Source organism: Geotrypetes seraphini, chromosome 1, assembly GCF_902459505.1.
Source record: "Geotrypetes seraphini chromosome 1, aGeoSer1.1, whole genome shotgun sequence".
Classification (NCBI taxonomy): Eukaryota; Metazoa; Chordata; class Amphibia; order Gymnophiona; family Dermophiidae; genus Geotrypetes; species Geotrypetes seraphini.
This window is the reverse complement of record NC_047084.1, coordinates 469,297,599-469,308,546: the sequence shown is the minus strand read 5'-3', so window position 1 is coordinate 469,308,546 and position 10,948 is coordinate 469,297,599. Positions and strand designations below refer to the sequence as shown.

The 10,948-nt window shown below is 40.3% G+C and overlaps 1 protein-coding gene across 1 annotated transcript; it reads left to right on the top strand.

Annotated features, from left to right (window-relative positions):
• The first annotated feature begins 1,875 nt into the window (after window positions 1–1,875).
• On the top strand, window positions 1,876–2,841 carry LOC117368700 (olfactory receptor 8U9-like). Its single transcript, XM_033962442.1, has one exon. It carries the CDS (start codon window positions 1,876–1,878, stop codon window positions 2,839–2,841), a length of 966 nt encoding a protein of 321 aa, XP_033818333.1.
• The last annotated feature ends 8,107 nt before the right edge of the window (window positions 2,842–10,948 follow it).

Genomic DNA, 10,948 nt, shown 5'->3' with positions numbered 1-10,948 from the left:
TCAAGACACCATTTATAGAATTTGCCACTTAGTGCTCCAGGCAATGTTATAAGTCCCTATCATGGCTTAGTAAATGATTGGATAAATGCTGTAATGAACATGAATTATTAGTCTACACAAATGTACACATTTAAAATATCCTAAACGTCTATAAAAATCTCTTACATAATGCTGTAGTAATACTCAAATCAGTGTAAAATGAATCATGTAATACATTAGGAAGGTAAGAATAAATCTGATCCTAGCCCACTGGTTTAACATCACTTAATGCACGTGTGGGATGTGTAATACTTCAATTTGACAAGTCCCGCACATTCAATCTAGTAGATCATAGAATATTGTTAAGTATGGTGAGTAGTTATGGAACATTGGGAGTAGTACTGGAATGGTTTAAATGCTTTCTTACTCAAAGATCATATCTAGTACAAATGATGGGGAAATTATTTTGGGAACCTGATTGTGGTATCCTGCAAGGTTTTCCAATATCTCCAATTCTATTTAACAAACTTAAAACCCCATTGAGTCATAAATTAGAGGCACTTGGATTGCACTCTTTCATCTATGTAGATTATATATAACCATGCATATCCTAAAAAATGACAAAATTTCTGCTACATTGCCAATGATAACTCATAGCCTGGATCGTCTGGAGTCATGAACAGAGGCTCTCAAACTGAAATTAAATTCTAAAAGATTTAATTCTATAAATAATCTTGCCGTTAAAGCTTTCAATTATAAACTGGAATCTCAAATGAAGATCCTACGAGTAATCCTGGATCACTTTTTAACCTTTGAGGCTCATGTAGAAATGCTAACATCTGGTATTCTCCAATTGATTGTGCTGACATTACTGCTGTCCCACCTGGATTATTGTACAATATTATCGTATATGTGGACTGTAAAGTAGCTTCCAAACATCTGCGGTTTTTACAAAATACTGCAGCTTGTTTGATTTTTTTTAAATTATTACATTTGAAAGTACCAAACCTTTTCACAATTTGCATTGGCTACCAGTTGAGGCCCATTCAGTTTTCAAACTGTGTTCTTTTGCTTTTCTCATCATTCATGGTCTAATTCTATAAGATATGGTTTCTATGATTAAAATGTTAGATAAAAACTGAATAGGTAGTTCTAGAAATTATTTAAGGTTTCAGTTTCCTTCAACTAAGCGGGTTGTTTAAAAAAACTGACTTGAAATTCATTTTTTCTTTACAGATAGCCAAATGGTGGGACAAGATGCCAACATATACATATCATCAATCGAATTATTTGTTACTCCACAAATCTTTGAAAACCTGGCTATTTCACAAATTTTATTAATTGTGAACCGTTACTACTTTTAATTTTGGTTAGTAGCCTATTTATAATGTTTTTATAAATTATATATTGAAATTGAAGGGTCTGCACAATCTCTTTATATTTAGTGACTGTACTGATTCAGATATTGCATACACATCAGCATTCAAACCATTGATTCCAATGGAATATAATACCCAACCTCATTTCCAAAGGTTTAAATTAATTTGGCTAATTCAGTAGTAGTTAGAAAGGCAAAATGACTTGACTCAAAGTTAACCTCCTTAAATACAGCTAAAAGTAAGCATGGCTTCACTAGCGCTGGTATTAGCCTCGGATAAAAGAAGCATTCCACTGGTCTCATTTAAGAAAAGGGAACTATGTAGCCAAATGAGGTTTTTCAGCTGTGCACCTGATCTTTAGTCTCAGCTCAGGTACATAGACTCTTTTAGCATGAGTCTTTGTGACTTCTGATTTTCAAAGGGAAACAATGGATATCACTTTTATTCTGGCATGATTTTTTGGGGTATAATTTTTGTTTTGTTTTTTTGCATTTGCATTTGCAGCACAAATATATAAATGGATCAGATGAACAAGACAGAAGTGATAGAGTTTGTTCTCCTGGGTGTCACCGAGCGTGCAGAGCTAACAGGTCTCCTCATTATAGTGTTCATGGCTATGTACATGATCAACCTGCTAGGGAATGGAACCATGATCTTAGTTATTAGTGGGAGTTCCCAGCTCCATAGCCCTATGTATTTCTTTCTCGGTAACTTATCTTTTGTGGACATGTGTTTCACTTCAGTTACTGTCCCTAAAATGTTAAGCAACCTCATCTCTGGCAAGAAAACCATCTCGTACTCAGAGTGTATCACCCAGCTATATTTCTTTATGGCCTTTGGTTCTGCAGACTGTGTGTTCTTGTCAATCATGGCCTATGACCATTATGTTGCCATCTGTAATCCACTGCAATATATCACAATTATGAACAAGAAGATATGTCTAAGTATGTCTGCTGCTTGTTTCATCATCTCTATTTTGAACTCCTTAATACATACATTGCTGGTAAACCGACTCTTCTTCTGCAAATCCAACATAATTGAAGACTTCTTCTGTGACCTCACACCACTGTTTAAACTCTCTTGCACAGATACTGTCAATGAACTGGTAATTTTCACAGTGTCCCCATTGGTTTTAATCGTGCCTTTCCTAATCACCCTGATCTTCCATGTCTTCATTATTTCTACTATTCTAAAAATCCAGTCCACTGGAGGAAGGCACAAAACATTTTCTACCTGTTCTTCCCACCTTATTGTGGTAATAATCTATTATGGGACACTAATTTTTATGTATTTCAGACCTTCTTCTAGCTATTCTTTGGAAAAGGACAAGATTACCAGTGTGGTATACAATGTGATCTCTCCTATGCTCAATCCATTCATTTACAGCCTGAGGACAAGAGAGGTAAAGACAGCACTGAAGACAGCCCTACAGAGAATTTTCTCTCCTATTAAGAGGGTAGAACATTTGCCAAGGAAGGGATAATCAAATTTACCAATAAAAGATATTTTATATCCTGTTATATAACGGCTTCAAAACAGTAGAGAAAGATGCTTAAGTTCATCTTGATTCTAACTTGAATTTCATAATAGCAAAGCAGAGAAGAATCCAAACTCCTGTCTTAAAATTTTCAAATTTCTATGACTATGAATATTTGAATTATTTCTACTAAAAATGTATATTCATTAGAGCACATTTGATTTGTTAGTATTTAAAAAAAAATAACAACTAGTGTAACTGGGTTTAAAAAAGGTTTGGTTAAGTTGCTGGAGGAAAAGTCCATAGTCTGCTAATGAGACACACATGGGAGAAGTCAATATTCCATCAGTAGCATGGAAGGTTGCTACTATTTAGGTTTGTGTCAAGTGTATATGTCAGGTATTGGTCTCTGTTAGAAACAGGATACAAGGCTAGATGAACCATTGGTCCGACCCAGTATGGCTATTCTTATGTCCTATGTCTACATTATAAGGTATCTATTAAGATAAAATCAGCCCTTACTTGGAGAAATGATTAGTCTGAGCTGGCTGTGGATATTATTTGGCAATATCCACATAGTGTTAGTGAGATGTATAGGCAGAGCTGATTTTTGTCTAGCTAGTAGGAAACTACTCTTATAAAGTTAGATCAGAACAATTGTTGTTCTAACTTTATGCAGTTAGTTATCAGACAGTATGATCAATATTACAGCTATATGGACAGTACCAGCACAGATCGCATTGCATATATAATCAGTACCAGTTGCAATCCAGATACCAGTACAGACTATCTGTGTTTCGTGTATCATTTGTTGCAAACATTTAAAAACAATGCTGATTGTCAGCATAGCTATTGCTAGCAATCAGCAAGCCTATAATAGCAAAGCATAAAATGCAAACTGGCACAGGTAAACTACAAAGACTTTTGATAGTAAAATCTCACCAAATATAAAACCCAAAATATTACTGGAACTTATCACAAATGTGTCATCCAGTCTAAAACAATTTAAGGGTTCCAGAAGGTCTTTTGATTTCTATCTCACTCTGTCTATCAATCAAAAATACAAAGTCTATTGATAAGTAAAATCTCACCAAGTATAAAACCCCACAATATTACTGGAACTTTTCACCAGTGTGTCATCCAGTCTAAAGTACAATCAATCTAAGGATTTTCCAAGGTCTTTTGATTTCTATCTCACTCTGTCTATACTGCCAAGGTCTTTTGAGTGGAAAATACCATCTCTCACCTTGTCTTCTGCAGCCAAGAATCCTATTGCACAGTGCATACAAGGAAAAAAATTGAATTCTACTTACCCAAATGAAATCATCAGGAAGGACCGAGACAAGCCCCCCAAATGTAAGGATTGATATTGTGTGGTCCCCACAATGTATGGTTAGAGGGGATACGTGAGAGGCGCCCTTACACACGCCAGGTCCCAGGTTCAGTTCCCTCACAGAAGATTCATCAGGAATAGAATCAAATAAGAAACACAGCCAGAGGTGATTGCATAAAGAATATATTATAGAAATAGTCTTACAGAAAAGCAATATTCAGAAGCATTACACTTAAGCATTACAATTAAGGAGAGAGCAAAGCAGTTTCCCTCCCTTACAGAGTTCAGAGGCAAAGAGACAGAGAGTCTGAAGTTCTAGGGAGAGCCAGAGAGAGAGAGAGAGAGAAAAGGGGGATGGGGTGATGGTCTAAGTTGCGGGTTCCAGAGATCGGCCAGAGAGAGAGAGAGAAAGAAAGAAAGAAGAAAGTGTGTTGCAGAGAGGAGGCTTTTATAGTTTTTAATCTTATTCTGAATATAGAAAACTATTGAGCTTCAATAGAAGTTAAATCTCCCCCTCCTTAGTAAACTTGTGCTAGACAGAAGAAGAATAGGCTAAAGTCATATGTGATTTCCAGTATGTCTCTGACAATAGTTTCTGATTAACTTTAGTTATCTGTGCACCTGGACCCATTGTCTTAAACACCCTCTTAAACATCTTTTAGCTAATCATGATTTAATCAGGGCTATTTGAAACCATCTTTTAGGGCTGCTTTCTGTGAATTCTGTGCACTCAGGATCTATCTGCATTCACATTCCAGAATCAGATTGATATAATTTCCCGTAGGCCTTTGCTGACATTAGTTATGCCAACTGAAAATGCTGATTGCTAGCAATAGCTATGCTGACACTGATCACAACAACTAAATACTGATCTGTGAGTACATGCTAAGTTAATTTACCATGCATTCGCCTATGAATTGATTTTCATTAGCTAATGCATGTAAAAATTATTTTATTAAACTGAAGGTATGAAACAAACAAAAAGAATGTCAGAAACTTGAGAGACGAGATGCTGTCATGCAGTGATGGAAAGTTGACTGCTTAGGAAATTTCACTCCTTTTTCCTACATAAAATATGAAAAAAGTTGTTTTAATCTAAATATCACCGAGTAAGAAAAACTGAGCCATGATACTTTGAAGCATGAAGCTGTTTAGCAATTTGCCTCTGATCCCAGGCAGAATGAGTCTATTTGTATTCTGAAAGTGATTCTACACAGGAACAACAAACGGCTTGAAAAAACACTTCAATTAAAAGATGATTTTTAAAAAATGTAAAAAAGAGCAAGTATAAATGCCATTCTTCCCTTTTAAAATACCTAATTCCTTAAGCACTGACCTCCTATTCAAATGAACATCCTGGTGCTGTGAGGATTCTGCTTCCAGAATGGATGAAAGTGTGACAGAGAAAATAATCTCTGTCTGTCCTGAATTTGCTCCTTTTACTAAAGTGTGCTAAAATGTGGCCTTAGTGCTCCTTTTCACACATCTTTCCCATGCACTAAGGCCCAGATTCTATAAATGGCACCATTTTTTAATCGATTTAATTGGTGCTATTAATTAAATAGCACCATTAAAAAAACAATAAAAATTAATTTTCCAGTAGGCGGTTATATTGTTTGGTACCATAAAGGCGTCTACACTGAAGCACCTACCTGGAAATTAGGCAAGGCTATTGGCAGAGTTTGGATAGAGTTAGGTGCTGGTAGGCATCTAACTTAGGCACCAGTATTTTAGGCCAAGAAAACCCTGGCCTAATATACTGGTGCCTATGTAGTATATGCCTACTGACACCTATCTCGATTTAGGTGCCATTAGGTGGAAATCTAGAAATGACACCTACCAAGTTAGGTGACATTTATAGAACCAGACCCCACGTATTTTTTTAATGCAGCCAGAAAAAATTGTGGATTATTTTATTTTCCAAATTAATGGCCATGTGCTAAACATTGCCATTAGTGCATGTCCAATAACAAAAATTATTGCCTAAGCCCTCACCACCACTTATTTTGTGGGTAATACAGGCTGATTTGCTAATTATCCCCTTCTTTTACTAAATCATGAATGCTCCATACTGATCCCAGCGCTCAAAGAAACTCTATGAGTGTCAGAAGCACCACAGGATTACTCGGACTCCTGAGGAAGAAGTGTTTCTCTGAAACACGGACCATGTTGGGTCCGATCCCCAAGCACAAGAGCCATTGTTTGGATTATATAATTTTTATTGACTTCTAATAAAATTCCTGCGACTTGTACATTTCACTCTGCAGTCCTTTTTGTTGTTTGCTTCACTTGACTACTGCAGATTCGTTGGATTTTCTTTTGTTTCTACATTTCAACCACCTATCTTTGCCTAGACCACAGCAGCCAATTGCAGCAGGGAAATTCCTCCCTCCTCCATCATTTGAGCATCAGGGATTCCTTAAAGCCGCAATTCTGTAACCAGCAACCAAGTTCTGGGCAAAGGTAACAGAACTGTGGCTTTGGGAAGTCCTGTTGCTCAGCTTATGGGGGAGGGGGAATTCCCCTGCCATGATTGGCTGAGAGTGGTCATGGCAGGAACCCCCAAACTCCACTGCATATCAGCCAACAGGAGATGCCCACGCCCTCTGCTGGCACCCCCCATCCTTGCTAACATCCCCAGCAGGAGGGATGCCCATAGGAGGGGCCTTAAGGATCTGGCCATTCAGAGTCTTAGGCCACTCCCAATGCATCCCAGAATGTAATGAGAAGGAAGCCTAAGATTCTAGTTAGTGTTATAGAAAGGTGTTTTAATAGAAAATTACATTGGAGATAGGTTTCGTAGCTAACACAGATCACAGCCTCCCACCCTCCCTTCAGCCCACCCTTCCCTGTGCTTATACTACCTAAATACCTAATTCTCATCTGCTTGATTCTATGCTGAATTAAGGACTAATTGTTCCACCCACTCTTGGATTGTTACTGATAAGTATTGTTGTCTATATATCAGTCACATCCTACACTAAGAACATAAGAACATAAGCATTGCCTCTGCCGGGTGCCCAGAAGTCCGCTCCCGCGGTGGCCCCCCAGGTCCATGACCTGTAAGTGATCCTTTACCTAAATCGTGTATTCCCCTATTCATTTAGTGTCCTGTAAAGTTACCCTCTATTTATATCCTTCAATCCCCTTCATCTTCAGGAAGTCATCCAATCCCTTTTTGAAACCCAATATTGTATTCTGTCCTATCACCTCTTTTGGGAGCACATTCCAGGTGTCCACCACTCTCTGAGTGAAGAAGAACTTCCTAGCATTCATTTTGAAACTGTCTCCTTTCAATTTTTCTGAATGCCTTCTTGTTTTTGTTGTCCCTGTTAGTCTGAAGAATCTGTCCCTCTCCACCTTCTCTATGCCTATCATGATCTTATAAGTCTCTATCATGTCCCCTCTAAGTCTCCGCTTTTCCAGGGTAAAGGGCCCCAGCTTCTCCAGCCTTTCAGCATACGAAAGGTTTTCCATGCCCTTTATCATCCTAGTCGCTCTTCTCCGGACCCTCTCGAGTATTGCCATATCCTTCTTAAGGTATGGCGACCAGTATTGGACGCAGTACTCCAGATGCGGGCGCACCATCGCTCGATACAGTGGTAGGATAACTTCCTTCATTCTGGTAGTGATACCCTTTTTGATAATGCCCAGCATTCTGTTCGCTTTCTTTGAGGCCGCTGCACATTGCGCAGCCGGCTTCATTGTTTTATCCATCAATACCCCCAAGTCTTTTTCTAGGTTGCCTTCCCCCAGTACCCTCCCTCCCATCGTATAGCTGTACATTGGGTTCCCTTTCCCTATATGCAAGACTTTACATTTCTCTACATTGAAGCTCATCTGCCATCTTTCTGGCCACTCGCGCAGTTTGTTCAGGTCTCTTTGCAGATATTTGCATTCCTCAACAGTTCTGACCCTACTGGAGAGTTTTGTATCGTCCGCAAATTTTATAACTTCGCACTTCGTCCCCGTTTCCAGGTCGTTTATGAATATATTGAACAGCAGCGGTCCCAACACTGACCCCTGTGAGACACCACTTGTGACTCCTTTTCAGTCAGAGTAGTGTCCCTTTACTCCTACCCTCTGTTTCCTGTCTGCCAGCCAATTCCTGATCCATCTGTGCATGTCCCCCACCACCCTGTGGCTCCACAGTTTTCTTAGTAGGCGCTCATGAGGTACCTTGTCGAAGGCTTTTTGGAAATCCAGATATACGATGTCTATAGGGTCACCTTTGTCCAATTGTTCGCTTATCCTCTCAAAGAAATGAAGTAGGTTCGTTTGGCATGATCTTTCTAAATGCACATTTATACTTTCCTTGATTAATGATTTGGCCATCTTCCCCAGAACTGAGGTTAGGCTCACCGGTCTGTAGTTCCCTGGGTCACCTCTCGATCCTTTTTTGAAGATAGGTGTAACATTTGCTATCCTCCAGACCTCCGGGATTACCCCTGTTACAAATCTGCCATAGTGCTTTAGTTTCAAGGTGTACCATCTGGACACTTAGGGCCAGATTCTGTATAGGACGCCCAGTCTCAGAAGCAGCCTAAACAGCTTTTGAGAATTGCATAAGGGCGTCCTACATAGAATTGTGTCTGTTCGTGAAAGCCCGTCTAACACCATGATTCTCTAACCAGCATCCATGTCACAGGCACTGCTTTGAGAATTGGGTTGCTGCTGAGCTGTTTTCGAGAAGTGAATCTCCCTGCCTCGATCAGTTTATCAGCTGTGGCAGAGAACCCGTCTCACCCCCCCCCCCCCCGTGAAGACTACCAGCAAGAAGGATGCCCAGTCCCTCCAGCCCAGAATCCCTGAAGCAGACCCCACCCTGAATGTCCATGGCAGGAGGAGTGCCCAGTCCCTCCAAGACATCCCCAGGAAAGAGGGATGCCCAGTCCCTCCTGATGCCAACCCTGAAGACATCCTCTGGCAGGAGGGATGTCCACTCCCTCCTGCTGGAAACTCTTCAACTCCCTAAGACATCCCCAGCAGGAGGGATGCCTAGCCCCTACTGCAGGGAACCCCCCCCCCCCTGAAGATCATCAGCAGGAGGGATATCCATTCCCTTCTACCAGAATCCCCTCCCCAAAAAGCATGTCCCTTGGCCCCTGCCCAAGCCCACCCAGACCCTACAATACCTTTTTTAAGTTGGCCAGCCAGAGGTAACCAAGTTTCCTCCAGTCAGCAGGCCAGCCTCCACTGAATGGTGGGTCTTCCCTATCCCCATGCTTCATGAGATGCACCAGGGAGGGGCCTAAGACCCTTATTGGCCCAGGTGATTAAGGATCCTCCCATAGGAGAGGTCTTAAGCACCTGGACCAACCAGAATCTTAGGCCTCTCTTCCAGTGCATTCTGTGATGCTCTGGAAGTGGCATAAGACTCCAATTGACCAGATCCCTTAGGCCACTCCCATAGGGGGGGTGTCCTAACGGATCTTACCAATCAGAATCTTAGGCCACTCCCAGCACATCCCAGAATGCACTGGGAGAAACTTATAGCAAGGAAAAATTCTAAAGAACTAACAACTATTGCTTTTTTTTAACCGGTTAAAGCCCTTGAAATTGTAACATACCCCCTCTTCTACGAAACCATGCTAGCGTTTTTTAGCACAGAGAGCCATGCTGAATGGCCCACACTGCTCCTGACATTCATTCAGTTCCTATGAGTGTCGGGAGCAGCGCGGGTCATTGAGCGCGGTTCCCCGCGCTGGAAAGAGGGGGATAGTGTAATATAATTTGAAATTACCTACCTCGGGGAAAGGAGCAGAAAGTGAACTTGAGCCTGTTGTAAAGCTGGCACAAGATGGAAGAAAGCAAAAGTAACATAATTGTTGTTCAGACATTTTTTTTTATAGCATTGCAGCTAAAATTTATGGTTTAAATGTAATGAAACTCTAGATTTAAAACAAGATTGCCTATTAGAGCAGGTAAGCTATATGGTGATGCATAAGAGAGAGTGTGCATGTGAGAGTTCTCAACAGTTTTCAGAAGGTGGTTAGAGATAGGAATTTAGGGAGACAGGACCTGTTTTGCTTGGGTAGGGTCAAAAGGAGATTCTTTTGGCTAAATTTGATTTTAAGAGTAAATAATTTTAGTGAATTTGACAGTTGAGAAGGCTGAAACAAGGCTGCTCTGTGAACTTCTAAAAGCTAAGTTACTCAGCATTTCATATTCTGCTCCTTTCACTGGTTTTCAGCATTATATCTGCTTAATTTCTCTTCTCCTCCCTGTTTCTTACTAAAAAAAAATATAAAAAAGCACAAAAAAATCCTTCTCTTTCCTCTGTTAAATCTTATTTCCTCTTCCTGCATTTTTGTTTAAAGAGAAGATGGAACTTCTATCTACGTGGGTGTAGTCTACAGACCTCCGACTCAATCGCAGCAAATTGATAAGGATCTGATTGTGGATATCCAAAAGTTTGGAAGGAAAGAGGAGGTTCTGCTGTTGGGAGATTTCAACCTGCTGGATGCGGAATCGGAAAGAAGTAGGGAGATTGTGGATGCCTTTCAAGAGGCTCTGCTCAGACAAATGGTGACGGAACCCACAAGGGAAAAAGCGATATTGGATCTGGTCCTCACAAATGGAGAGAGTATCTCTAATGTTCGAGTGGGTGCTCACCTGGGTAGTAGCGATCATCAAACGGTTTGGTTTGATATAACGGCTAAAGTGGAGAGCGGCCGCACGATACTTAAAGTCCTAGATTTCAAACGTACGGACTTTAATGCAATGGGAAAGTACCTGAAGAAAGAGCTGTTAGGATGGGAGGACATAAGAGAAGTGGAA

Bases quoted from the DNA above. Each gene is read 5' to 3' on its own strand.
- LOC117368700 (XM_033962442.1), top strand. From the start codon at position 1,876: ATGGATCAGATGAACAAGACAGAAGTGATAGAGTTTGTTCTCCTGGGT.